At 54.6% G+C, this 27,592-nt stretch overlaps 2 protein-coding genes across 9 annotated transcripts in view; both read left to right on the top strand.

Annotated features, from left to right (window-relative positions):
- The window catches only part of SPTBN4 (spectrin beta, non-erythrocytic 4), a 73,647-nt gene extending 61,014 nt beyond the window's left edge, over positions 1–12,633 (top strand). For 3 of the 7 annotated variants that reach the window (XM_082437515.1, XM_082437519.1, XM_082437520.1), the window contains 11 exons: positions 225–605; positions 1,885–2,129; positions 4,658–4,796; positions 4,890–4,974; positions 5,334–5,530; positions 6,119–6,738; positions 7,820–7,889; positions 8,545–8,837; positions 10,004–10,177; positions 10,324–10,366; positions 11,588–12,633. In XM_082437515.1, the coding sequence (XP_082293641.1) occupies positions 225–605; positions 1,885–2,129; positions 4,658–4,796; positions 4,890–4,974; positions 5,334–5,530; positions 6,119–6,738; positions 7,820–7,889; positions 8,545–8,837; positions 10,004–10,177; positions 10,324–10,366; positions 11,588–11,746 (2,406 nt within the window). In that variant the 3' untranslated portion in view covers positions 11,747–12,633. Of the gene's footprint in view, positions 1–224; positions 606–1,884; positions 2,130–4,657; positions 4,797–4,889; positions 4,975–5,333; positions 5,531–6,118; positions 6,739–7,819; positions 7,890–8,516; positions 8,838–9,958; positions 10,178–10,323; positions 10,367–11,587 lie in introns of those variants that run through there. The other 4 variants (XR_014256743.1, XM_082437516.1, XM_082437517.1 and 1 more) reach the window with 4 other exon arrangements.
- Positions 12,634–12,988: 355 nt separating this feature from the next.
- Positions 12,989–24,220, top strand: SHKBP1 (SH3KBP1 binding protein 1). 2 transcript variants are annotated; one of them, XM_082437534.1, is made up of 18 exons: positions 12,989–13,145; positions 13,377–13,430; positions 13,550–13,595; positions 13,702–13,775; positions 14,089–14,147; positions 14,377–14,457; positions 15,427–15,588; positions 15,669–15,759; positions 15,850–16,040; positions 16,630–16,745; positions 17,563–17,650; positions 17,764–17,880; positions 20,132–20,302; positions 21,343–21,498; positions 21,919–22,015; positions 23,101–23,279; positions 23,570–23,684; positions 23,805–24,220. In XM_082437534.1, exons 1-18 carry the CDS (start codon positions 13,060–13,062, stop codon positions 24,034–24,036), a joined length of 2,115 nt encoding a protein of 704 aa, XP_082293660.1. In that variant the 5' UTR covers positions 12,989–13,059; the 3' UTR covers positions 24,037–24,220. The 2 variants fall into 2 exon arrangements, with proteins under 2 accessions (XP_082293660.1, XP_082293661.1); XM_082437535.1 differs by lacking the exon at positions 14,089–14,147 and having other exon boundaries at positions 13,060–13,145.
- Positions 24,221–27,592: the final 3,372 nt, after the last annotated feature.

The raw sequence follows: 27,592 nt of genomic DNA, 5'->3' as shown, positions 1-27,592 counted from the left end.
CACACACAGGGCCTAACACAGTGTTATTATTCTTATCGTCTTATTTTTATTATTGTTGTTACTATTATCGCTACAGAATGAGTGCTAAGTGTCAGATATTTTTTGTTCTGATTGTCATCATTAGTGTTGTTATTATTCTCACCCGCCACAAGATGGGGGGTTGGAGGGGGCTGGCGTGGACAGCACCTTTGCCCACGCTGGGCCCCCCCATTTCCTGGTGGCAGGTGCTGCAGGAGAAATTCTCGGAGTTCGCCAGTGAGACCGGCACAGCAGGGCGGGAGCGGCTGGCGGCAGTGAACCAGATGGTGGACGAGCTGATCGAGGGCGGCCACACAGCGGCGGCCACCATGGCTGAGTGGAAGGACGGGCTGAATGAGGCCTGGGCCGAGCTTCTGGAGCTGATGGGCACCCGGGCCCAGCTGCTGGCCGCCTCTCGGGAGCTGCATAAGTTCTTCAGTGATGCCCGAGAGCTTCAAGGACAGATCGAGGAGAAGCGGAGGCGACTGCCTCGCCTGACCTCCCCGCCTGAGCCGAGGCCCAGCGCCAGCTCCATGCAGCGGACCCTGCGCGCCTTTGAACATGACCTGCAGCTCCTCGTGTCCCAGGTGGGGAGCTGGCGGCCAGGAGGGGCAGGTGGGAGGGCCTGGACGGTGTGACCAAGGGATGGGGGCAGCAGAGCAGGCAAAAATCAGGCTGTGGACCACATTGAAATTAGATGGTGGGATAGATAGAAAACAGACCATGGAACAGGGAGAAATCACATGATGCGGCAGGTAGAAAACGGACTGATGGCATGCCGCATAGACTCAGACAGTGACGGAAGAAAAGTGGTATAGCATGCCCGATAGAAATTAGACAGTGTTTCCAGTGGAGATTGGGCAGGGGTTCTCCTAGAAACTGTTACCCAAATCCAGATGGAGAGTCTAAAAGGAATTGGGAGGGCGTTGAGAGAAATTTGGCTGTGGGGCAGATAGAAATTAGGCAGCAGGTCTCTGATAGAAATCACATTTTCCTCGAAGAATTTTGGAGGGTTTGGATTTAATAAATGGAAATCCGAGCTAATAGGAATCAGGCAGTGGGTCTGATAGGAATTAGGAGGTGGATCTGAGAAATCAGATGGAAATGAAGCTGTGGGCCTAATAGGACTCAAGCAGTAGAACTGAAGGAAATTGGGTTGCAGGTCTAATGGAAGGTAGAAATTGGACAATTATTTTCTATGCATCGTACAGATGACTGTTAGAAATCCGGCAGAGAGACTGATAGTGATTACATGGTGGATCTGATACAAGTATGGTGGTCCCTCCAAAAGAAATCAGGTGGTTGAGCTCATGGAGAGTGGGCAGTGGGTCTAACTCACACAGCAGAACCAGTGGAAATTGGGCAGGAGACCTGATAGTAATTGAATAGCGATTCTGAAGGAAATTGGGTAGTAAGGAGTGGGTCTGAAAAAATTGAGTGGAAAATATTGTACAGCATGTCTAATAGATGTCAGGGTGGAGGAAGGGTTTCCTGAAAGAAGATAGAGGTGGGCCTGAAAAAATGAGGTGGCAGACCCAATAGAAATAGAGCTCTCAGACTAAAAGCAATCAGACAGTAGACTGAAAGAAACCTGATGGTAGGTGTAAAAGAAGTCAGAATGCAGGTAAGTCAAAGAAACATCAGGCAGCAGACATGAGAGAAATATGGTAGTGGGTCTAAAAGAAGTCAGAAAGTGGGAAAGTCAAAAAGAAATCAGGCAGCGGATAGGAATGAAACCCAGTTGGAATCTCAAGGGTGCAGGCTCCTTACTTCTTTAGGCTCTGCACCCAGCCAGCAGATGCGGGAAAGAGAGGGTGGAGCCTGGACCCCGTGGAGGGCTGGTGCTCGACCTGGCATGCCCCTCAGGTACGGCAGCTCCAGGAGGGGGCAGCCCAGCTGCGGACAGTGTACGCGGGCGAGTACGCGGAGGCCATCGCCAGCCGGGAGCAGGAGGTGCTGCTGGGCTGGAAGGAGCTGCTGGCAGCCTGCGAGGACGCCCGCCTGCACGTGAGCTCCACGGCCGACGCCCTGCGATTCCACAGCCAGGCCCGTGACCTGCTCTCCTGGATGGATGGCATCGCCGGCCAGATTGGGGCAGCTGACAAGCCCAGGTGCCCCTCATCCCACCTCGGGCTTCTTACCTGCCTTTGGGCAGCCACCCCCAGCCCATCAGCAGTCCCCTTCCCGTAAAAAAATCACAATAGCCAATACCTGTGCGGCACCTCTGCCTACCATGCACTGTTCTACATGCTTCTTGTGTTTTAAGACCCCTTGTCAGGCCTGGCATTGGGGCCCAGAGCACAGTGCGTCCTCCTGCCTTTGTGGAGGTGTCGCAGCATGGGATGGGCTGACGCAAGATAGGGACAGGGAGGTGTACTGGGGGCTTAACCTAGTAGGCACTGATTTATTGCTCACATAACGGTTCGATGTAAGTATCCAGCAGAAGCCTGTCCCACAGTGATTGGGAGCCAGTGTTCTTCCATCATCAGCCCTGGGGTGATTTGCTGGACCTTCTGCATCCAGCTACAGATGAGAAAAAGAGAGCGGGAGGATACCATGGGAGCTTTTAGGGATTAAACCTGCACTCACGTTCTGTTGGCTCAGTGGTCCCAACCTATCTGCCAGGGAGGCTGGGAAATGTTAGCCCAGCAGTGTGTCCAGGAAAACAAGGGCCTGGAGAGTGGTGGATACATAACATTGTTTTTGTGAACTGTAGGGCCTTGAGCCTGCATTCGTTTACTCAGCAAATATTTATTGATGCCTACTGTATGCCAGATGGTGAGCAAGGTCCAGCCCCTGCCCTGATGCAGCTTACATTCTGAGGGAGGAAGCAGGCAACAGATAAGTAAATAAACAAACACGTAATGTTATTTCAGCGAGTAATAAAAGAAAAATAGAGCAAGGTAAGGGGACCTGAGTGAAGAGATCGTGAGTTGGGTAAAGTTTTGGGGGGAAGGGTCTTCCAGGTGGAGGGATCAGCAAGTGCAAAGGCCCTGAAGTAGGCTGTCGTTAGACATGTTTCAGCAAAGGCTAGGTGGTCCTTGTGGCTGGGTGGAGTGAGGGGGGAGAGTGGGGAATGGTAGGAAATGACGTTAGAGGGGCAATAGGGCATGGTGAGGAGTTTCCCTTTGCTTGGAGTGAGATGGGAGCCATGGGAGAGCTTAGGGCAGGGGAGTGATGTGATATGATACACATTTGAGAAAGATCACTCCAGGTACCTGTGGCAAATAGATTGTGGAGAGCCAGGGTGGAAGCAGGTAGGCCAGTCAGGAGGCTGCTGCCATCATCTAGGTGAGAGGTGATGTTGGCTTGGCCCAGCGTGGCCGTTGAAGAAATGAGGCGGCGTGATTGATTTTAGGAATTGAAAAAATCTTTTCATTATGGAAAATTTCACCTCTACACAGATGTAGCGGTAACACATAGGGAACCCACGTGTGTACAGTGAACACCTGGCCCATCTTCATCTATACATTCCCCCACGTCCCCTCCACCCTTGACGGAGTTATTTTAAAACAAATCTCAGATTTCATATCATTTCACAGAGTATGTTTTCAAGTTATAAATGTCCAGTCTTGACTGATGGATTAGCTTAAGGGGCTGAGGGAAAAAGAGGAGTCACGGATGAATGATGGGTGAATTTACTGAGGTAGACAATTTCGGGGAGGGTACATTTGGGAGATAGGGGAGAATCAGGGAGATTGTTCTAGGCATACTAAGTCTTAGGTAGGAATCATTACAGTGTGGGACCATCAGAAATAAATTTGGACATATTAAGTCTTTTTTTTTCTTTTTTTTTGCTGCACCGTGTGGCTTGTGGGATCCTAGTTCCCTAACCAGGGATCGAACCCAGGCCCTCTGCAGTGAAAGCGTGGAGTCCTAACCACTGGACGACCAGAGAAGTCCCTGGACATATTAAGTCTTATCAAGCTACGCTTGTTGACTGACAGAACCTTCAGAAATTTGGAATTTTGCTTTGGCCATATAACAGCTTAGAATGGCACTGTCCAATAGTTATACAATGCAGGCCACAAATGTGAGCCACATATATAACTTAAAATTTTCTTGTAACCACATTAAAAAAAGTAAAGAGAAGCAAGTGAAAATTAATTTTAGTAATTCATTTTATTTAACCCATTATACCCCAAATATTGTTACTTCAACATGTAGTCAATATTAAAATTATTGAGATAATTTTACCTTCTTCTTTATACTAAATCTTCAAAATATGGTGTCTACTTTACACTTTAACACATCTCAAGTCAGACCAGCCACATTTCAAGTGCTCAACTGCCACACATGTCTAGTGGTTACCATACGGGACAGCACAGACTTAGGTTAGAATCATTGGCTAGTGGAACCTTCAGAAGTATAGCTTTAGAAAATTAGAAAAATTGGATCTTGAAATTCTAGGTTAGAATCACCAAAGAGGGACATTTTAGCCCTTTGGGAAAGTTGGAATCGTTGAATCAGTGAAGAAGATTGGCCCTTCAGAACTTGATCATGGGAGGGGGGTGTCCCGAGGTGGTGTGGAATCCCAGCCTCAGGGATTTGGGCTCATCAGGAGCTGTGTATGCGGAGGGGTGGGGGAGGTCGAGGGAGGCGGCCCATGGCTCGGATTCCTACCCACCGCCCACTGTAGGGACGTGTCATCGGTGGAGGTGCTCATGAACTACCACCAGGGCCTGAAGACTGAGCTGGAGGCACGGATGCCCGAGCTGACAGCCTGCCAGGAGCTGGGGCGCTCTCTGCTGCTCAACAAGAGTGCCGTGGCTGATGAGGTGGGAGGGGAGCAGGGGTCTCCCTCTGCCATCTGTGCCCATCGGGGTGGGAGCCACCCCTGACGCCTCTCCCTACCCACCTGACACTCCCAGATCCAGGCACAGCTGGACAAGCTGGGAACCAGGAAGGAGGAGGTGTCGGACAAGTGGGACCGCCATTGGGAGTGGCTGCAGCAGAGTGAGTGGGGCCCCAGACACACGTGGCTCAAGGGCACAGGGATGTGCCCCAGCATGTCAGGAAAAGCCCAGAGGGTGACAGTCATGCTTTGCACACCCCATGGGTCCTCAGCAGCAAACATGAAGGCCTGGGAGGGTGGACAAGGGAGCTGCCCTATCATTGACTCCCTGATGGCAGAAACCTAGGGGAGAAGCTGGTTCCCTCAGAAATAGCCCCCCGCCTCTCTCCTTCCTGCAGAGCCCAGAGTGGTCAGGGCTGGGAAGCCAGAGGGGGTGTGGAAGGCCAGAAAAAATAGCCACTGCCCCCGTGAAGGGCCCACAGGTGCCCCCAGCACCCTTACCCCAAATGTCTCTCCTCAGTGCTGGAAGTGCACCAGTTCGCCCAGGAGGCGGTGGTGGCTGATGCCTGGCTGACGGCCCAGGAGCCACTCCTGCAGAGCCGGGAGCTGGGGAGCAGCGTGGACGAGGTAGAGCAGCTTATCCGGCGACACGAGGCCTTCCGCAAAGCGGCTGCGGCCTGGGAAGAAAGGTTCAGCTCTCTACGGCGCCTGACCACGGTCAGCACCCCATTTCCTGCCCCAGCGCCCCTCCCACGGCTCCACACCCATCTCTCTGTATGAGACAAACACACGGGCTCAGCGCTGTGTTGAGTGAGAGCCGAGACACACCCTCACTGGGCTCCCAGTCCTGGGGGGTACGGGGGTGGGGGGAGAGGGTTGAAGGGGGGAGGGGACAGACCTGTCACCTGTCACCAGCGACAGTCCAGGGCTAGGATGGGGGAAGCACAGGGGGACATGAGAGCCCAGAAACACTTGTCTTGGCCTGGGGGTGTCTGATCTGAGACTTGAAGAATGAGGAGAAGAGACCATTGTAATTAAAAGTCTTAAGGTCTTGAAGGAAGGAGGCAATGGGGGGGGGGCAGAAAGGCACCTAGAGAAAGTGATGATTTAGCCAATTCTTAAAAGAACACTAGGTGTTTGCCGGAGAAGATAGGAATTAAGCTCCTGGCAGAGACAGGCCTGGACAACCTTGCTTTTTCACTAATAACTAATAAACTAGGTGGTGAGGCAGACGTCCCAGAGCCACCTTCCCAGGCCCCGCCCCCACCCCGCCTTTCCACCTGAGCCTGGCCCCTCTGTCCCCAGGTCGAGAAACTCAAGGCAGAACAGAGCAAGCAGCCACCCACCCCACTACTGGGGCGCAAGTTCTTTGGAGACCCTACGGAACTGGCGGCCAAGGCTGCGCCCCTGCTGCGACCAGGGGGCTATGAGAGGGGCTTGGAGCCCCTGGCCCGCCGGGCCTCGGACACGCTCTCGGCCGAGGTGCGGACCCGCGTGGGGTACGTGCGCCAGGAGCTCAAGCCGGAGCGCCTCCAGCCGCGCATCGACCGGCTGCCGGAGGTCCCGGGGAGGGTGGAGCCCACGGCCCTGCCGGCTGCACCAGAGGACGCCGCGGAGACCCCTGGGGCCCCCGCGGCAGCGGAGCAGGTCCGGCCGCGGCCAGAGCGTCAGGAGTCCGCTGATCACGCGGAGGAGCTGCCCAGGAGGCGGCGGCAGGAGCGGCAGGAATCGGCCGAGCAACCTGAGGAGGCTGCGCGGAGGCGGCGGCCAGAGCGGCCGGAGTCAACGGAACATGAGGTGGCACACAGCCTTACCCTGGGACGCTACGAGCAGATGGAGAGGCGGCGCGAGCGGCGGGAGCGGCGGTTGGAGCGGCAGGAGTCCAGCGAACAGGAGATGCCCACCAGAGGAGACCTGGCCAAGGGGTGAGGCCCCATGTGCCCAGGGAGTGGAGGAAGGGGGACACGGAGGGCTCCTGGAGCTGCACAGGCCCAGCGGAGAGGGCTTCCGGGCTCAGAACTGCCTAGGGAGGGAGATACATTTGTGGCACCCGTTCTGCAGAGATGTAAACTGAGGCTGGAAGAGGTTGGGAGTCGTTCCCACTACCCCACAGTGAGAGTGGCTTCCTCCAGGTGCAGGTTCTCTGCTACTGAGGTTCTGACCCCTGCATCAAATCCCCTGGATGACCCTGGGCAGGGATTTTATCCTCTCTGAATCTCAGTTTCTCCACTGGGCTAATGGTGGAACCATCACCTCCCTGATTGGAGTTAAGACCCTTTATCACAGTCTCTCTCAGCCTTATAAACTGGGTGCCGTAATCATATCCATTTTATGGATGGAGCAACTGAGGCTCACAGAGGGCAAGTCACTCAGCTTGGGTGAAGCATGACTGGAACCCAGGCCTTTCAGAATCCTGAGTGTGTTGTGCACATCACTTCAACCAGCTGTGTCCCCAGAAAGAGGCCTTTGGTCAAATACGTTTCAGTGACAATGACTTCCTGACCCCTTTTAATTTTGTATTTCGTGAACATTGGCTGAGTGCCCACTCTGTGTGTGGTATGTGCTGGGGAGAGCAATGACCCAACCAGCTCCAGCCCTGCTTTCGTGGGGCTCACAGTCCATTGGGGGAAACAGACTTGTCACCAGAGAGTGTGACCCAGAATGATCAGTGCTGGGATGGGCGAAGTCCAGGGAGCTTGAAAGCTTAGGGGGTGGGTGGAAAAAGGCAACAGTATGTTCAAAGGCTTGAAGGCACCAGTGTGCATTTTGGTCTTTGTGTTGCTTAAAACTCAAGAGGGGAGAGAGGTTCCATCTTCCATTTGGCAGACATGTGCTGAGCACCTGTGGTGTGTAAGGCAGACATCTGAGACAGGCAGCTGCAGAAGCGGACAGGGACCTGGCATCTCAGGCTAAGAGGTTGAGGCTCCTCTAGCCAGCCAGGCTGGGCTCTGGGAGAAGGCATCCCAGTTCCATTGGGTCTTTCTGTGCCCACCCCCCCGCCCCCAGGAAGGCCACCCTGGCTGACATTGTGGAGCAGCTGCAGGAGAAAGAGGCAGGCCCAGGGCTCCCTGTTGGGGTAAGCTGAGCCTCGGTATGGGTGGGGGTATGGGGGCCCCTCTCCTCAGAACCGGAGTCAGAATCCCAGAAACACCAGTGCCTAGCCCTGTCCCCCTATCTGAACCCTGCAGAGGCTCTCAGGGGATGGAGAGGGCCCCTAGATGCCTCCCACAATCTGAAATTTTCTCCCTTAGAAAGATGAGGCCACCGACCTAAGAGACTCCTACCGCCCTCCACACACACACACACACACACACACACACGCACACAGAAGTAGACTCCAGACTCTTTCCACATCTGTCCTGGACTTTTTCTCTAGCCCAGTGGGGGTCTCAAATTTCCTTACTGACAGCCGTACACACACAGGAGGCCCCAGATTCCTCCTACAAAGATGCTAGGACATCTACCTGCCTGCACCCCCTACCTCCATAGGTCTAACTCCCTTCCCCCTAAGATCGAGAGGGATTCCAAACGTAGGAGTCCTGACAGACCCACTCCCAAGACCGGGGGAGCCCTTAAGAGTTGGGCCTCCAACCCTGAGATCCTCCCATACTCGCCTTCAAGACAGATTGCCCTGCAGACAGATGGGACCCCCAGACCTGTGAGTTCCCCCAGACAGATGGCTCCCACACCCCACTATGGACAGCACCCCTCTTCCCCCTCCCTTCATACAGCCGTCGCTGCCTCAGCCTCGCGAGCTTACCCCCGGCCGCCTGCCCAACGGGCTTGAGCCGCCCGAGCGGACACCTCGGCCGGACCGGCCGCGGGCGCGTGACCGGCCCAAGCCGCGACGGCGGCCGCGGCCCCGAGAGGGTGGTGAGGGCGGGGGAAGCCGGCGCTCGCGGTCCGCCCCGGCCCAGGGCAGCTCCGCCCCCGCACCTCCGCCACCGCCCACTCATACAGTGCAGCACGAGGGCTTCCTGCTGCGCAAGCGCGAGCTCGACGCTAACCGCAAGTCGTCCAACCGGTGAGCGTGTGGGCGGGGCTTTGGAAGGCGGGTCCCAAGCTCTGGGCCAAATGAATGAATAAGTGGGTCTGAAGAGGGGGGTGGGGCTAAACTTTAGGGCGCCCAACCCGTGGCGGGGTAGGCGAGGCCTGAAAAAGGGGGCCTTAACTTCAAAGAATCAATCAGTGAACCGGAGGAGCGGGGCTTAAGGTTAGTGCGTCCAATGGGTGAGTGGGTGGAGCTTAGATGGGGGCGGGACCTGAAGAAAAAGTTATTACTACCCAATCTCATAGCAACCAACCCAAGAGTTAACTAGAGCTAATAGCAAACGATGTGGGGTCTAGTCTAGAGGATTCTCAAGGCTCGTGAGGTGGATCCTGGAGAGGTCCTTCAACCAGTGAGTGGGGTGGGTTCATTTATTTCAATTTCAAATTGAGGAAGGGCCTGATAAGGGGCGGATCCCAAACTGAGGGCTGAGGGGTGGGGGGCACCTCATATAGGTTTCCAGATGGGGGCCTAACAGTGATGTGTCTACTCTTGGAGTCCAGCTCCGGATTGTCCAACTCTTTTTTGTCCAACTGAGAGGCAGAATCTGGGGAGAGGTGGAGCCCATAAGGGAAGCGTTGAACAAGCAGAAGGAGTTGGGCAGAACAGATTGAGGTTTTGCCTGTGGAGGTAGTCTTTCCGCCTTGTGCTGAGACCAAGGTGGGAATAAACAGGGGCACCTGGATGTATTTTGATCGTGGGAGACTTCCTCCTCGGTTGGGGCTTCCGCTGAATGGGGAGACAAGAATTCCTCACTCCAGACAGTAGACCAATAGATCTCCCTTCAGGGGATTCGGGGTTCGGGGTGGGGGTGGTGGAGGAGTGGCGAGGAACATGCCCAAGCAGAGGCCTGTGGAGGAGACAGCTTAAGTGTTGCCTTCAGGAAACTCAGTGTGGGAGGGGATAAGGAAGGCCAACCCCAGCAGGGGCCAGCCTGGACAAAGGCTTGGTACCCAGAGACTTAGACCCTCCTCTCAGCTCAGCAACTGCCATAAGGAAGAGCACTCCAGGTGTATGGCCCAACTAGGGCAAAGGTCCAGAGGGAGGAAGGCTCAAGCACATTCAGCCCATGATGGGTATTAATGAAGAGTACTCAGGCAGAGTGCTGCGACTCTGCCTTGAGCCCCATGTCGTCACCCCAGGTCGTGGGTGAGCCTGTACTGCGTGCTCAGCAAGGGGGAGCTGGGCTTCTACAAGGACGCCAAGGGCCCAGCATCGGGGGGCACACATGGCGGGGAGCCACTGCTCAGCCTGCACAAGGCCACCAGCGAGGTGGCTAGTGACTACAAGAAAAAGAAGCACGTCTTCAAGCTCCAGTGAGACCCCCTCAATGGGCAAGAGGGAGGGTCCAGGACCCACCTTCCCCCTCCCAGCAATGCCCTGCTTCCCTGGAGGACGGTTGGTGGATGGGTGGGCTGGGGCTCTGCCTCAGAGCCCCCAGATCCTGTGTCCTCTCCCACAGAACCCAGGACGGCAGTGAGTTTTTGCTCCAGGCTAAAGATGAGGTGAGATCTGTTCCTTTCTCTCCCCTATTCGACCTCATGAACCACCTAGCTGGCTGACTCCTGGCCCAGAGTGATGGGGCTGTGAAGAGGAGAAGCACAAGCCAAGTTACCAGGGCTGAAATGGGAAAGCCCATGGGCAATGAGAAACCAGAATAAGTTCCTAATCTAGCTGGGGGGAGGTGGAAGATCAGGGGCTGGCCTGGAGGCCCCAGGACAACATCCAACCTCCTTGCCTTGGCCTCTGAGATGAAACTGGAAAGTTGGGAGGGAGTTAGCTTAAAAAAAAAAAAAAAAAAAAAAAGATGAACTACAAGTGCAAAGAACCAGAAGTACAGAATCGCAAAGGGTTAACTGTGCTGGAGGAGAGTTCAAGGAGGAAAGTTCTCAGAAGGGTTCCCAGAGGCTGGATCTTTAAGGACACCATGGGTCATTTGGAGGAGGCTGGAGTTTATTCTCAGGGCACTAGGGAGCCATGGCAGAGTTTTGAGCAAGGGAGGGTTACAGTGATGCATAAGAAAGATCCGTTTGGCTACCATGTGCAGGGTAGATTGGAGAGGGCCAGAGCGGAGGTGTGGAGCACAGGAGGTGGCCAGGGCAGGAACCCAAGTGGGAGAGCACAAGGCTGGACTAGGGCAGGCCTGTGGGGAGGGGAGGAGGAGGTGGGTGAGAGACAAGAATGTGAGTGGACCTTGGGACTGGGGCTAAGGAGAGAGGTCAGGGGAGGAGGAGCAGGCATGGAGGTGGTTTGAAGAGATGCTGAAAATAGTAACACTTGTTACCTCATTCATCATCACAAGAGGCTATGAAGTAGGCCTTCATTCCCTCCATGCCTCTTTTACTTATCTTTAAAATGGAGATAAAAATAGTTTTCCATCATAGGATTATTGTGAGAATTAAATAAGTTGATACAGGTAGAGCACTTACAGGGCCCGTAAAATTACAGTGCTTTGTGTCTGCTGATATTATTGCTTCTTGTTGTTTATAGTGGGAGTTAGATATAATCCAAATGCATAGGATTAAGTGAATTAATCCACAAAAGTGCTTAGAACAGAGCTAGGCACAAAATAAGTGCTATGTAACTATTTACATCATCATCATCATCATCATTACTGTTACTGTTATTATTATCCATTTAATAGATGAGGAAACAGGTTCAGAGTGGGCAGTCTGATTCTAGATTCATCAGTCCAAATATAGACTGTGTCCTGTTTCTCTCGCCAGGAGGAAATGAACGGCTGGCTGGAGGCTGTGGCCGCCTCGGTGGGGGAACACGCCGAGATCGCCCGCTGGGGCCAGACACAACCCACCACGTCGTCCACAGACGAGGGCAATCCCAAGCGGGAGGCGGGGGAGCGCAGGGCCAGCGGGCGCCGGAAGTGACTTCCCACCCGCAGGGCCTGACTCACCTCCCCGCCCCTCCTCCCTGCACTGTGGGCACAAAGACACTTTCTCTTCCGCAGGGGCGGGGGGCTCTAGTCCCACCAACACTGCGGACGCGCCCCGACCGGCACTGGAAAGGAGGGGACTTCTCCTGCACCCCAAGAAGTGGTGGGGTGATTGCTGCCCCTATAGCCATATCTCGGCCCCTTCCCGCTCGCCACCTCCACCCCAGGTGCTGGGGCGCCATTATTTTTATGCAATAACTGAGCTTGTTGCAGGGGGGGGCGGGTAAGGGGCCAGTTGAGCCAAGCTCCCTGCCCGGATGCCCAGATCCAGCCCCAAGAAGCTGGGGTGGTAGGGGCGATAATTCCCGCCCTAGGGATGGGCATGGGGGCGCTGGTGAGGTCCCCTGGACCATCCAGGGTGCTAGGGGGTGGGGAGGGGATGCCCCCCTCCCCGCCTTTACCTCACTTCCAATGCTGCCTTGATCTCTGTCTGGGAAGGGGGAGTGAAGGGGCCCTAGCCCCCGCACTCCGCCGTCTCAGAGCCATGCGGTTAATTCCTGACTTAGTTTATTTTTGCAAAACGTCGACCTCCCCCTCCCCCCGCCCCGCATCCGCGAAGGCTTTTAATGGGAGGGGCGTCAAAGCTCAAAACTGTCTTCCTCTCTCCTCCCCCCTCCAGCTGTAAGTGCCACTTCGGGAGGGGAGGGGCGAGGGGAAGCCCTCCCCCTGCATGCTTCTGGCTGGAGCACTTTCCTGGGGAGTGGGGGAACCGGGTTGTGGGCAGCCCCCATGGCCACCTGGAGAAGCCGCTGGGACCCAGGGGTGTGGGGGCGTGTGGCAGGCGCGCACTCTGTGTACCTATAATAAATCCTTTGGCTTTGACGGTCTGTGCTGGTTTGTTCGCGTTTCATGGGCTGCGCCCAGGAGGACTGGGTGGGGCGAAGGGAAGAAACTGGCTTGCGGAGAACATTTAGATGTCCCTCTTGGTGTGGACTAATTTCGAGGTCTAAACACGTGTCCCCGACGAATCACCTATATGCCATTCCTAAATCGGGAACCCCAGAGGGATGGAGGAACGTTTTGCTATCCGTGGTAACTAAACTTCCCCAAGGGAGCCGTTCGGTCCGCCCCGTCCAGGACAGGAAAGGCGGGACCCTTTAAGGAGGCGGAGAAATTAACTGCGACGGGTGAGCGCTTTACCCAATCGCCGGTGGCTCCGGGAGTCTCCTGCCCAATGAGCACCCGGTGGGGGCGGGGCGGGATGCACACCCGGAAGCGGGTGCAGGCCAGCCGGCTAACCCGGGGGCCATGGCAGCCGCGGCCCCTGCAGCAGACGGGGTCCCAAGTCGGGGACCTCCCGGGGAGGTGATTCATCTGAACGTGGGAGGCAAGAGGTGAGCGTAGGAGTTTCCTGAGGCGCTACTCTCGGGAGCGGGGAACGGGGTGGGAGTACCCGCCTCTCCCGGGGGAATTCCTGTCCATCAAGGATTGCTCCGCCCCCTGCTGGAGGCGCGGGAGCCTGGATGGGTGCTGGGGGAGGGAAGGGAACTCACCGGGTTGAGATTGGGGGCCGCATTCCTCATCCTCCCTCCATCATCTCGCGTCCGCTCACGGTCCCCGCACAGATTCAGTACCTCTCGCCAGACTCTCACCTGGATCCCAGACTCCTTCTTCTCCAGGTGATTGGGAGAGCGAGTTTGGGGGGGGGGGGCGGGAGGAGAGGGTATGGGGAGACCTAATCTCCCCCTCACACACACACCCCGGCCCGTGACACCTGCTCTGCGTCCCCTCCCTGCAGTCTTCTGAGCGGACGCATCTCAACACTGAAAGATGAGACCGGAGCCGTGAGTAGAGCAAGAGCTGATATGGGGCGGCCGGTAGGAGGAGGGACAGGCTCCCCACTCAGCCCCGCTCTTTGCCCTACCTATCCTCTGCCTCCCTTCCCCGCAGATCTTCATCGACAGGGACCCCACCGTCTTCGCCCCTATCCTCAACTTCCTGCGCACCAAAGAGTTGGACCCCAGGTTGGCATGGAAGATAAAGGGGAGTCCCCCACCGTCTTCACCCCCCCCCCGGAAGTCTCTTCTTCCCTTCAGAATGTTCACTTAAGCTCCTTGATCATATTTAAATTATGTGTCCTTAGAATTCTCCACCACAAAGCACACACACACACACACACATTTTCACCGCCCAGATCATTGCTCCTTTAGACTCTTGATCCCATCAAAATTTTCTACCTCTTGAGATTCTCTGTGCAGTTTTGAAAACTTCGTCCTCAGAATTCTCTGTCCACTCCCACTCCCCAGACCCTGACCCCTAGTCAATTCTACTACCCAGGGGTGTCCACGGTTCCAGCCTCCTCCACGAAGCCCAGTTCTATGGGCTCACTCCTCTGGGTAAGTGGGGCCCCCTTTAGCATCCTCATCCCATAGAAAACCAGCTCTCTAATGATGCTCCCCCTTTCCCCTCTCTCCTGAAAGAAGCTTGGGTTAGAGCTGAGAGCACTGGGTTTGGTCCTGGGTCTCAGGAGGGTGGTGATATTCTGTGGAGAAAGAGATGGGGGAGGGGGAAAGGGATCTGCCTCAGTGTTCTCCAAGTCCCAGCCTTTGAGTCCTTCCGTCTTAGTTCGTCGTCTGCAGCTTCGGGAAGAGTTGGATCGATCTTCTTGCGGAAACGTCCTCTTCAATGGTTACCTGCCTCCACCAGGTGGGAACTACTAAGGAATGGAGGGGGACTAAAGACTACATTTCCCATAAGGCTGCAGCTCTTGGGTGCTGAGCTGTGGGCCCTGAGACACTATGGGAGTTGTAGTTCTATATCGGCTGCTTGGACTGATGCTTGGAAAGGAAGTAAGAAACAGCATTTCCAAGGAGGCAATGGGCCAGGCTAGTCCCCCTGAGGCTCAGAAGCTTACCCTAGAGCCCAATGGGAGTTGTAGTCCAGGTTTCTTTTCCTTGTAGGGAGGCTTAGGGAGAACTGGTGTCCTTTGCATGGAGGGGAGAAATATTAAAGGAGAGTTATTGACTGTAATGTCCATGGGGCAGCCAGCCCACTGGCCATGGAAAATATGCACCAGTGGTTATTGGGAACTGTACTCTACTAGGCTTTGCTGATAGGTAGAAGGAACAGAGTGGGGAAATTCAGTTTATGGCTTTATTTCCCTAACCTCAGTCAAGACCTACTACCTTCATGAAGTTTGCCAAATATGAAGACGTATTGTTCTCTTAACTTAGTTTGACCCTGGTTTTTTTTTTTAATTGTTTTAAATAGAAGCTTTTTGTCACTACCTTCATGCCATAAATAAGTAGACGTGAAATAAACCCCAAACATAACAGTGTAATTAAACTCTGGGTAGATGCTGTTGTCTGCCAATGGGACAGGCTTCCATTTCTTAAAAGGAAAGATTGCCAAATATTGAAGAGGTATCAATATTCGTGGCAGCCCCAAACTGATTCTTTCTTTGTGATGGGCTCAAAGGAACTGAAAAGGGAGCAGCTCGCTGTGTGATTCAGTCTCATTTAACGCCATGTCCCTGCACCACCAAAAATCTTTTCTCTAGGAGACGATGCTACTCACATGGCAAAATCAGTATCTGGCACACTTTAAGTGCCTGCTAGGTGACAATTATTACAATTATTACAATGATTGTCACTCTGCCCCTTCTCCCTGCCACAGTGTTCCCGGTGAAGCGGCGGAACAGGCACAGCCTGGTGGGGCCCCAGCAAGCAGGGGGACGCCCAGCCCCTGTTCGACGGAGCAACACGATGCCCCCCAACCTGGGCAATGCAGGGCTGCTGGGCCGAATGCTAGATGAGAAAGCCCCTCCCTCCCCATCAGGTACATTTCTGTCTCTTGGGAGATTGGGGCAGCCAGTGGGCCCCTGTGACCCTGCCCTGATCCCTGCCTTTCCCCCCAAGGGCTACCAGAGGAGCCGGGAATGGTGCGCCTGGTGTGTGGACACCACAACTGGATCGCCGTGGCCTATACCCAGTTTCTTGTCTGCTATAGGTGCTCAGGGAGGGCGGTGGGAGGACACCTTAAGCCCTGTTGATGGGGAGGGCTCAGGGTGAGGGTTCATGATGTCCCTCAATCTTCCAGGCTGAAGGAGGCCTCTGGCTGGCAGCTGGTGTTCTCCAGTCCCCGCCTGGACTGGCCCATTGAGCGACTGGCACTCACAACCCGGGTGCTCAGTGGGGCCCTGGGTGAGCATGACAAGATGGTGGCAGCAGCCACGGGCAGCGAGATCCTGCTGTGGGCTCTGCAGGCAGAAGGCGGCGGCTCTGAGATAGGTATGGCACCCGGCTTTTTCCAGAACCCTTTTGCGCTTTAGAATTCTACTCCAGCCTGTGGCCTGTTAAAACAGCCAACGTGCCACAATTCTCTCTGCGTTATTAGGATGCTCCAGCCCTTTAGAATTCCGTATCCTGTTAGCATTCCTTGGTCTGGTAGAAAACTCCACCCACATACAGTTCTCTCCTCCGTCAGAATTCACTGCCCTGTTAGATCTCTTTGCTTTGGTAGAATTCTCCATGCCGGTAAAATCCCAGACCTGTTAGAATCTGTTCCCATTAGAAATCTGACTCCTTAGACTAATCTGTTCCCTAACAAATCGTAGTCCTCGTGAGAATCCTCTGCCGCCCATTGAGTTTTTTGCCTTTGTTGCAAATCTTAGCTGTGTTAGAATTCCACACCCTATTAGAGTCCCACACCCCGGCAGGAATCTGGCCCGTTGTAATCCTCTGTAATTCCTGCTAGAATCCTCTAGCCTGTAAAGATTCTATGACCAAGTTGAATCCTCTGGCCCTTGGAGTTCTTCCTGCCACCCCTCTCCTCCCCCGTGAAAGGGGGCCCTGGTTCAGCCTTCCTCACCCTGTGCAGGAGTCTTCCATCTGGGCGTGCCTGTGGAGGCCTTATTCTTCGTCGGGAACCAGCTCATTGCCACAAGCCACACAGGGCGCATTGGCGTGTGGAACGCCGTCACCAAGCACTGGCAGGTCAGGGCACTGGCCAGCCTGCTGCTTCTTTCTCAGGTGTCCAGACCAGTCAGACCCAGGGAGGGGTTCCTTTCTGCCCCACCCGACCTGGAGAGAACCAGGGAACCCAGCAGTGGGCCAGATCCAGTGGTGGGGTAGGATGGGGTATGATAGAGGCCAAAGGAGGATCCAGGAGGCCTTCGTGGCTGACGTGAAGGACGGTGGGTTTGGAAAGGAAGAGAGGATTCTCCAGACACTGGGTGGGAGACCGGGTGAGGGGAGATGGTAGAGGAGGCGGAAACCCAGAGACAGACGTGCAAACGTCCGTCATTCTCTCTGCACTCGCCCCAAGCTCTGTCCAACATGTAAAACAAAAAATACACCCACAGCGTTGTTTTCTAAAGTGTGAGTGTTTGGGTGAGAGAGACAGACAAACAGAGAAAGGAGAGAGAAAGAAACAGAGATGGAGAGGAACAGACAAATAGAAACAGGAGGTCAGAGGTGCCAGAGAGACAGAAAGAGGGTGGATGGAGAGAAACCAGGACTAAATGACTGTAGTAGATGAAGGGACACAGAGAGAAAGATGGAGATGAATAAAGAAGTGTCAGAAATACAGAGTCAAGGAGAGGCCACGAGACAGAAGCGCCAACCAAGAGCCATTCAGAGACAGACGCCAATGATGCAGGCCTGGAGCAGGCAAGGCTGGGGAGGAGTGGGCCTAGAAACTGGAGGGGGGGTGCTGGAGCAGGGAGGCATGGACATGCCAGGAGGGGCACTGCAGAGGCAGAGGCAGGAAGGGATGGCACCATGGCCACAGCCCACCCCGCTCCACCCCCAGGTCCAGGAGGTGCAGCCCATCACCAGTTACGATGCTGCAGGCTCCTTCCTCCTCCTGGGCTGCAACAACGGCTCCATCTACTACGTGGGTGAGCAGCAGCCGGCACCCCATCTGCCTGAGAACCTCCCCTGAGGGTGGGAGAGGAGGGGAAAGGCTGGGGTACCTTGAACAAACCCACTCTATCCTCCCTGTCCACCCCAGATGTGCAGAAATTCCCGCTGCGCATGAAGGACAATGACCTCCTTGTCAGCGAGCTCTACCGGGACCCGGCGGAGGATGGAGTCACAGCCCTGAGCGTCTACCTCACCCCAAAGACCAGTAAGCTATAGCTCAGCTCTCTACCCTGCCGTCAGCAGCCAGCCCCGGCCCCAGCCCGCAGCTGTCTCCCCATCACTTGTGTAGCATGACCCAGTGAGATTTATGGAGAGGGAGACAGATTCAACTCATACAGTCATTCAACAAACAGTTACTGAGCACCACTTACATATAAGCACTGTTCTAGGTGCTCGGCCACGGCAGGCCTCTTCACCAGGGACAAAATTGACCTCTAGTAGTTGATCTTGGTGTTTCTTTCCCATATCTGTGATTAGGGCGTGATGCTTGCACACTCCTAAAACAAAGAGGATGCATGTCTTGGGAATTCCTTGGTGGTCCAGTGGTTAGGACTCTGAGTTCTCACTGCCGAGGGCCCAGGTTCTATTCCTAGTCGGAAACTAAAATCCCATAAGCTGTGTATCGTGGCCAAACCCCCCAAAAAGACAAACAAACAAACAAACAAAAACCCAAAACAAACAAAATCAAAAAAACATAAACAGTCAAACAAAAAGAGGATGCGTGTCTTACAGTGGATGAAGCCGAGTTCCCTCACTTGAGACAATCTTTGTGTTTTGCTTTCTTGATTGCAAATGCAGAAAAATAGTTTTTTTGTTTGTTTTTACTGAGATATAATTCCCATACCATAAAATTCACAACTGAGTAATTTTAGTAGATTCACAAAGTTGTGCCACCATCACCACTATCTAATTCCGGAACGTTTTTATCACCCCGAAAAGAAACCCCATGCTTATTAACAATCACACCCCAGTCCTCCCTCCTGACAGCCCTTGGACACCTCTAATCCACTTTCTGTCTCTGTGGATTTGCCTGTTCTAGACATTTAATGTAAACGGAATCATGCAGTATGTGGCTTTTTGTGTCTGACTTTTTTCACTTTGGGTAACGATTCATTTTTTTTAATGGTTAGTGCTTTTTTGGAGCTTAAGATCTCTTACCCTACCCCCAGGTTGTGAAGATTTTTCCCTATGTTTTCTTCTAGAAGCTTTGCAGTTTTAGCTTTTACACGTAGGTTTCTGTTCCATTTCAAATTAACTTTTGTGTATGGTGTGAGGTAGGGGTCACAGTGCATTTTTTTCTAGCAGGAGTAAACTAATAATAAACTTCACAGCATGTCATCACATAAGGCCCCTTTCTTTTTTAAAACTGTATTTATTTATTTATTTGGCCACACCATGTGGCTTTTGGGATCTTAGTTCCCTGACCAGGGATTGAGCCCAGGCCCTTGGCAGTGAGAGCGCGGAGCCCCAACCACTGGACTGCCAGGGAATTCCTAAGGCCCCTTTCTTATTTCATTGATTTTCTCCTTTCCTCCCCATCCCCCTCCTCACCACGTGCCACTATTCTGTCATGTTCAGCATTTATATTTTCATTTGTATGTGTCCTTACAAAATGGATATTATGGACATGTTTTTGAATTTGCATAAGTGGTATGGGGTATATAACTCAGTTTATATATCTTACTTTTGTCCATCCTGCCCTAGGTTAAATATCCATCCATGTTGCTATTCATAACCTGAATCCATTGCTTATAACTCCTGCATAAAATATTAAAACCACATTTTACCCACATTCCTTAAGATGGTCCATTAAGTTTGTGACATTACAACATACCTTTCCCCTGTGGAAATTTGGCAAGGTTGGGGAGTCCCTCAGGCACGCTGGGTCGAGTTTCATTTTCTTGTCTTGCTGTCTGTCTGGTTTTGTTTGTTTGACCCCACCATGTGGCCTGCGGGATCTTAGTTCCCTGAAGAGACTGAACCCGGTCCTGTTTGTTTATATGTCCCTTTCTATGTTTCTCTGTCTTTCTCTCGAATTCCATCTCTCTCTCTGTCAGTCCCTGTCTCTGTATCCCTCCCTGTGATTTGTTTCTTGGTTCCCTGTTTCTCTATTTTTCTATCTCTCTTCCCCCTCTTCTCAGCTCTGTCTCTCTCTGTCTTTTTTAAAATTTTAATTTATTTTTTATATAGCACGTTCTTATTAGTTATCTATTTTATACATATTAGTGTACATATGTCAATCTGTCTCTCTCTCTGTCTTAATTCCTGTCTCTGGTTTCTCTGCCCTGTCCCTCTGTCTCCCATTCCTCCGTTTCCCACGTCTCGCCACCTTGTTCTCTCCATCTCTCCCTCTCCCTTTACTTTCTGACTCTGCATCTGTTCTTTGTCTGTTGCCTCTTCTCTCTGCCTTGGTTTCTGTCTCTCTGTGACCCTCTTCCTCCTCGGGCCCTCACCAGGTGACAGTGGGAACTGGATCGAGATCGCCTACGGCACCAGCTCAGGGGGCGTGCGTGTCATCGTGCAGCATCCCGAGACCGTGGGCTCGGGGCCTCAGCTCTTTCAGACCTTCACCGTGCACCGCAGCCCCGTCACCAAGATCATGCTGTCAGAGAAGCACCTCATCTCAGGTGAGCCTCACCCGGCTGCCCTGCGTGCCCATCTCCCTGCAGGAGGGATGGCTTAGCTGTGAGCACGAAGCCAGGTGGATGAGGGTTTCCACTGGGGAGAGACGGTGTGTGGGGAGTGGCCTCTGGAGAATTCCGTGAAGGGGACCAGTCTGGGGGAGAGTGGATTTGCCAGGGAGAGGGGAAAATTAATCAATTTAGCAATTGCCAGGCACGGGGGATACAGTGATAAGACAGGCCAAGTCCCTACCCTCGTGGAGCTGATGCTCTAGCGGGGGCAGCAGACAATAAATCAATAAAAATATAAATCACTATCTGGCAATGGGGATGGGGGCCATGAATAAAAACAAAGCTGTGTGAGAGGCCAAGAGAGTGCCAGGATCACTGGAGAGTGCATGGTTCGGGAAGGTCTTCCTGAGGAAGGAGCTCTGAACAGAAATGAGCAGTGCAGATCAGTGGGGTCAAGCATTCCAGGCAGAGGGAACAGGCATTGCGAAGGCTCTGAGGTGGGAGGATGTTTGGTGTGTCTAAGGGAGAGCAGGGCCCACTGGGCCCAGAGTGGAGTGGGTGAGGAAGAGGGTAGGTCAGTGGGACCTTGTAACCCATGGAGAAGACTTTGTCCTTAACCCTGAATGAGATGGCGCCGCGGGAGGTCTCACGGCAGAGGAGGGCTGTGACCTGACACAGGTGTTCACAGGGTCCCTCTGACTGCATGTGGGGACAGGATGGGAGCAGGAAGGCCAAGGAGGAGGCTGCTGCAATGGTCCAGGCAGGAGATGAGATGGACGGGACCAGGGTAGGGGTGGGGTGGGAGCAGTGAACAGGGAAAAGTGAGATCAGGCCCTGGAATGATTTGGAGGCGGAGCCAACAGGGTTGTTAACTATTTGGAGTTCTGGGGAAGAGAGAATTCTCCGAAAGGGAAGAATTCAGAGGGGCCTGAATCCTGACACCTTTGAGAGGAGGTCATCCCGGGGCTCAGGAAGGTCGGGCAGTGGTGATGCCACAGCCGGGCCTGACCTGCTGCTGCCCCCTGGCTCCTCAGTCTGTGCCGACAACAACCACGTGCGGACGTGGTCTGTGACTCGCTTCCGTGGCATGATTTCCACCCAGCCTGGCTCCACCCCGCTCGCTTCATTCAAGATCCTGGCGCTGGAATCGGCCGACGGGCATGGCGGCTGCAGTGCTGGCAATGACATTGGTGCCTCCTAGCCCCGGGTCCCCCACCGCACGGACCCTGCCTGACGTCCATTGGCCTCCACTGATCCCTTTCCTGACCCCTGTAGACCTCTCTCGACCCACCCAGTTGATGGGCTTGACCTCCACCCATCACCACCTGACCCCTATTGACCGCCAATTACTCCCAGCTATCCCAGTTGAATTCTGTTACCCCCATTGATTCCTGCTGACCCAGGATCTGCCCCCTGCCCCTGATGTGCCTGAACTCCACTGACTGTTGCTGACCCCCAACCCTCTCTGACCTCGCCCAACTCTAGCCACCTGGGGATGGGGACCTGGTCCTGGTGGGGAGGTTCATCAGTGGGGAAGGGGGCAGAGTCTTGGGATCTGGAGGTCACAGGGACCCCAGCTGGCCCTGACTGCCCCCCTCTACCTGGCCCAGGCCCCTACGGCGAGCGGGATGACCAGCAAGTGTTCATTCAGAAGGTGGTACCAAATGCCAGCCAGCTCTTCGTGCGTCTTTCCTCCACTGGTCAGCGGTGAGGACCATCCCGTCAAACGGGGAGGGTGGTCAGAGGAGAAGGCAAGATGCCAGGGAGGTCAGAAGGGCATCCCAGCCAAGGGGCACCGCAGGAGCAGAGGCAGGGAAGGAACACAAGCCTGGTCCTAGGTTTGGAGTTTGGGGTATCAAAAGTGTGACGTGTGGATGGGAGTGAAGCTGGAACAATCCCAGGTGCCCCTGCCGGACCGCAAGCAGAGATCGCCCAGTGTAGTCAGGGCCGGGCTGGGGGCTGGGGGTGTGTGCGCAGGCTGGGGGGCCAGGGCCAGGATCGGGGAGGGACGGGAAGCTGTGGGAGCCCAGAGGCGGTGCTTGCTCCAGCCTGGGAAGGGGGCCTGTTGAAGAGGGGACTCAGAGCAGAGACCTTGAGGATAAATAGGAACGAGCAGAAGAAAGGAGGGAGGGGAAAGTCTGTGCCTGGCTGAAGGGGCAGCATGTGCAAAGGCTGGAACAGCCAGAGAGGATAACCAGGGACGTGCACGCGGTCTCTGGGGGCTGGAGCACCAAGAGGTGGGAAATGGGGCTGCAGAGGGGCGGAGCCTTGCCAATCGTATGGAAGCGCTGAGACTGTCCTGAGTGTCCTGGGGAGCCATGGCCGCTCTCAGGGGGATGGTCTGGAGGTTGGAGAGGAGGCCACGAGCCCAGGGAGGAGGCTGGGACAGATGCCTGGCCGGAGAGGGCAGGGCTTGATCAGGGCCAGATGGGGAGGGGAGGAGGGGGCCGGCCATGGGGAATGCTGGGAAGTGAGGGAGGCACCCAGGATGAGTCTTGGGCCCTCCCTGAGACAGGAACAGGGAGGGCAACATGTTTGGGGGAGAATCCCATTTGAGCCCCATGGTGGGTGTGTGGGGCTGGGGACGTCCAGGAGGCTCCTGGTCCCCACAGGGCTGGAACCCAAGACAGTAGATTTGGGAGGGATGGAGAGGCTTGGGTGCCCATCCGAGAAGCAGGAACTGAAACCACAAGGACGGTGGGGACTGAGGCCTGGGAGGGGCATAAAGATGAGACGAGGGACCAGGCCAGGCCCTGGTGTGGCCAAGGTGACCCCTGCCCCTCCCCTCTCAGGGTGTGCTCCGTGCGCTCCGTGGACGGCTCGCCCACCACCGCCTTCACGGTGCTCGAGTGCGAGGGCTCCCGGAGGCTGGGCTCCCGGCCGCGGCGCTACCTGCTCACTGGCCAGGCCAACGGCAGCTTGGCCCTGTGGGACCTGACCACCGCCATGGACGGCCTCGGCCAGGCGCCTGGTACTCCCCGCTGCAGTCCCGTCCCAAGCCCCACAGACTCACACTGAGCCCTCTCCACAACCTCCTTCGCCACGAGGAGGCGAAGCCCTTGCCCTCTGGCCCCTTTCCCTGCCCCCCATCCCCTCCTCGCCCTTGCTTTTTAACCTCTCTTTCTTAGCTTCTGACCCCTGTCCTGTCCGTTGACCTCTGCATCTTTCCTCCTATCCCGACCTCAGTCCTTGCACATGACCTTTGTCTCTTGGCCTGTGCCCTTGTCTTGCCCCTGACCCTGCTTCCCTGACCCCCCCCAGCAGGGGGCCTGACAGAGGAAGAGCTGCTGGAACAGCTGGAGCAGTGCGAACTAGCCCCGCTGGCTTCCTTGAGGGGCGCTCCCCCCAGCCCCTCGCCCCGGACCTCTCTCACCAGGTAGGCGTGACTCCACTTCCCCTTCTGAGCAATGGGGCGGAGGGCAGAACACGGTGGCCAGGGGACAGGGGGGACCCAGCTGCACCCTGATGACCTGCACTGACCCTCATCACCCCTCAGTCTCCACTCAGCCTTCAGCAGCGCCTCTCTGTCCAGTCGCCGTGGGAGCCCGAGCCCCCCCCAGTCTGAGGCCCGGCGCCGCTGGGGAGGCAGCTTCGTGGAACGCTGCCAGGAACTGGTGCGGAGCGGGCCGGAGCCCCGGCGGCCACCGACACCAGCCCCCCGGCCCTCCGCGGGTCTCGGGGCTCCCCTTGCACCCCCCAAGATGAAGCTCACTGAAACTTCCTTCTGACCACGGCTGCCATGGTGCCTTGAGATACCCAGGCCCTGGGGGACTCAGGTGCCTGCCCCGCTTCCTGTCACAGCCCTGGGTTCAGGGCCAGGGCCTCCTTGGAATGGTTAGTGTTACTAGGCCCCCATCGTCTCCCTTTTCTGGAGCCAAAGTCACCCTTCCCTAATAAAGTTCTCACTGCCAACACCTTGGTCACGTTCTGAGAGGGTTTGGGCACCCCTAGGGAAAGGGTAAGAGAGGCGTGGTGCCCAACCAGGTCCCTGGCTGTAGATTCAGGAACATCTGTCTCTCCTGGTTTAAGTAAAGAAGGGGAATTGGTTTACACTCTGATTTCAGGCATGGCTGGATCCAGGGCTCAAACACTCATCCAGAATATCTTTCCATCTTTTGGCTTTGCTCTCCTCTGGGATCATTCTCAGTCAGGTTTTCCCCCCTCTGTGCCAAGATGACTCCAGGTAGCTCCTTAGCAACATTTTTCTCTCTAGCAGCAGCAAAATCACAGGACTGATTCTCATTGACTTAAACTGAATCAGATGGCCATTCCTGAACCAATCACTGTGTCCTTCCAGGGATCATGTGCCCTCACGAGGCAGGCAGTGAGGTCAGCCCCATGTTGACAGAGTGGAGGAAGAGTTCCTGAAAGGTGATTCAGGGTACTATTACCACAAACAGGGATGAATAGGTACAGATTGGCAGAAACACAGATGTCGGCTAGGTGACATTTGTACCCCAAACCTCACCACTGCAAACACTTTGCCCATATCCCTGGCTGCCCAGTCTTTCACCCCTCTCTTGCCCACACCAGGGAGGGTATGTAGGACAGGATCAGCTCACCCCAGCCTGACATCCTTGAGGTTTTTCCCCAATTAATACCTACCTATGTCAACTCCTCAGGGAAGTTTTCTGCATCTTTTCCTTGGGTCAATGAATAGAAGAGAAAGTGGGCCAACTAAGAACAAGGGATTTTAGAATATGCTAATCCTGGAATTCCAGAGTTTCTGGAATGCCAGAACTTCTGTAACATGGGGGAGTGGGGTCTAGAATGTTAGGAAATGTAGAACACAGGAATATTCTAGAGTGCTAGTGGATGAGCAGTATTAGGCTTCCTCCCTGCATATCAAAGAATCCAGACTGTAGAAGTTTCTGAAAAAGGACCTGGAAAGTCAATGATTCTAGAACAGAGGAGTTTTCTAGAATGCCTATGAATCTACACCAGTAGGAATATTTTGCAAGCCAGGCACTCTGGAATGCTGATAATTATAGGAAACAGAAAGGAATCTGGATTACTAGGAAATCTAGAGCATAGGCATATTCTGGAATGCCAGCCCTTCCCTTCTAGATCACTAGAGGATTTGTTTGCATTCTAAGAAATCCATAATGTCAAGGGGTTCTGGATTGCCAGAGAATCTAGAACATGAGTGGGAGGCCTAAAATGTGAGTGATTCTAAAACATGAGTGTTCTGGAATGTCTGTGATCTAGAATATGGGGGTATTTTGTAATGCTCACAGAGCTAGATTATTGAGATCATTTTTTTTCCATGCCAGGGAATCCAGAACACTTGTGTTTCTGGGATGCTAGTGATTCTAGAACTGAGGAAGAGAATGTCAGAAAATCAAGAACACTAAAAAGATTTGTTTGTTTTTTTAATACCAGGATAAAACCCCGTGTGTGAACACATACAATGGAGGAAGCTTCTGGAAGGCCAAGGCTCTAGAACTCTGAGGGATTCTGAAGGGTCAAGATCAGGTCAGGATCCAGGAGAGACATAGAAACAACCCTGGAAGATAGTGGCACTGATAGGGGGGGGATTGGGAGCTGGGAACTCCAAATTCTGGGGGGGAGGGGAAGCCAACGCCATCCCCGGAAGTTGCAGTGGTGAGCCAGAGGCTGTTGCCTAGCAACGAGCATTGAAGATGCCCTGGATCCCAAGCAGAAGGGAGAAATTTCGGCAGCGCCCCCAGCAAATGCTCCAGCCACAGGGTAGGAGACGGGGAGGGGGGCAACGGGGGCAGGGACACACTGTCCTGCAGGGTCATGTTAGCAGGGATCGCGGGAGCTACATGAAGACAGGGACACAGGGCATATTCAGTGGGCAGAGCCAGGCACTCCATCACTGAGCTGGGACAACTCACAAATGCCCCTGAGTGGGGCCTGAGTGCCATCGTAATTGCTCCAAGGGGCTGTGTGTCCCTGGACGGTGGGTGGGCCCAGACTTCTGGGTGTCAGTTTTGGGTGTAGGCATGGATTGCTGTAGGTGACGGTAACGGGTGTGAGTGTGACTGTGTGAATCAGCCCGTGTGCCTCAAGGTAAGGCGGGAGGGTGAAGGGGGTCCCCTGTCCTCCTTGCACATCCCTTGGAAGAAGGAGCAGGAGTTGGGGATGAAGTCGAAGCTGAATTGATTGCTGTTGTTAGTCTGGGGTCAGCCGTATGGTCAGGCCTAGTACCCTGTGTGGGCGGAGGCTGGGATCTACTCGGGGCGGGGCTAAGGCTACAGAACTGGGAAACTTAAGAATCAAACTGCTTTGAGAGACGGGGTCCCCGGATGGGGCACAAACGTGAAAGGGGTAGGGTTTGGGATCCTAAGTGTGGGGCCTTGGCCCAGTTCTTGTGGGAAAGGGTGTGGCCTGAAACTCAGAGGAGAAGGGGGCAGCTAGGGAGCAGGCTCTGAAGCTCTGATGCCTTTGGGAGCAGAGAGGCGAGGTTTGTAACTCTGAGGAAAGAGGGTGGGGCCTTGAATTTATAATGAAAGGGCGGGGCTGGCTTGAGACCCTCTGAGTTGGAAGGTTGTGAGCAGGGCTTGGAGCCTAGAACCCACTAAAGCGGGTGCGGGTGGGGACTAAGGCCACTTGTGGCTTGGGGCTCCTAATGGTAGAGGTCCCTAGGAAGAGAGGGGACTGGAATTCTTTAAGGAGAAAGTCTGCAGTTCTGGGAGTGGGAGGGGTGCTCTTGGGCGCCTTTAAATATTCAGGCAGGGAGGGGACTGTTGTACCCACTAGGGGTGGCGGTGAAGAGGGGAGCAAATAGGAGAGCAGAGCCGGGAGCCCTGTGGGAGTGGAGTCTGTGGGTCAGGGGCGGAGCCCGGGTCCTCTGAGGGGCAGAGGCTACAGCCTTCTGAGGAACAAGCTATTGTTTGCTGAGCCTGGAACCCCTGAAACACAGGGCTTTGAGAAGGGGCAAATCCTTTGGGAAGGTCCAGAGTGGGCCTGGGATTCTCAGAGGGGCCGGACCTGGAGCTCAGTGCAGGATTAGGATTGGCGTTCTGCCCCCAGAATCCCAAGTCTCTCACGTGAGAAGTGGGCACCTGTGGGGTCTTCCAGAATTTACGCCAGTCGAGGAGCAAATTCTGAGGGACTTCTCCCAGGACTGTGGGCGGAGGGATGAGGTCTTCCAGTGGGAATCTAGCTTAGGGGAATCTGCCCGCCGCCTGCGCATCGACTGGGAGGAGTCCCAGCAACTCCACACTTGAGGCCTCTCCTTTATAACAGGGTTCACTGAGCCAGTACCCCCGACAGCACTGAAAATTCCTGGTCCCCGAGCCCCATGCCCGGCACCTG

Source organism: Balaenoptera physalus, assembly GCF_965194825.1.
Source record: "Balaenoptera physalus genome assembly, chromosome: 19".
NCBI lineage: Eukaryota > Metazoa > Chordata > Mammalia > Artiodactyla > Balaenopteridae > Balaenoptera > Balaenoptera physalus.
The sequence above is the reverse complement of the archived record's forward strand: the minus strand, read 5'-3'. Positions and strand labels throughout refer to the sequence as shown.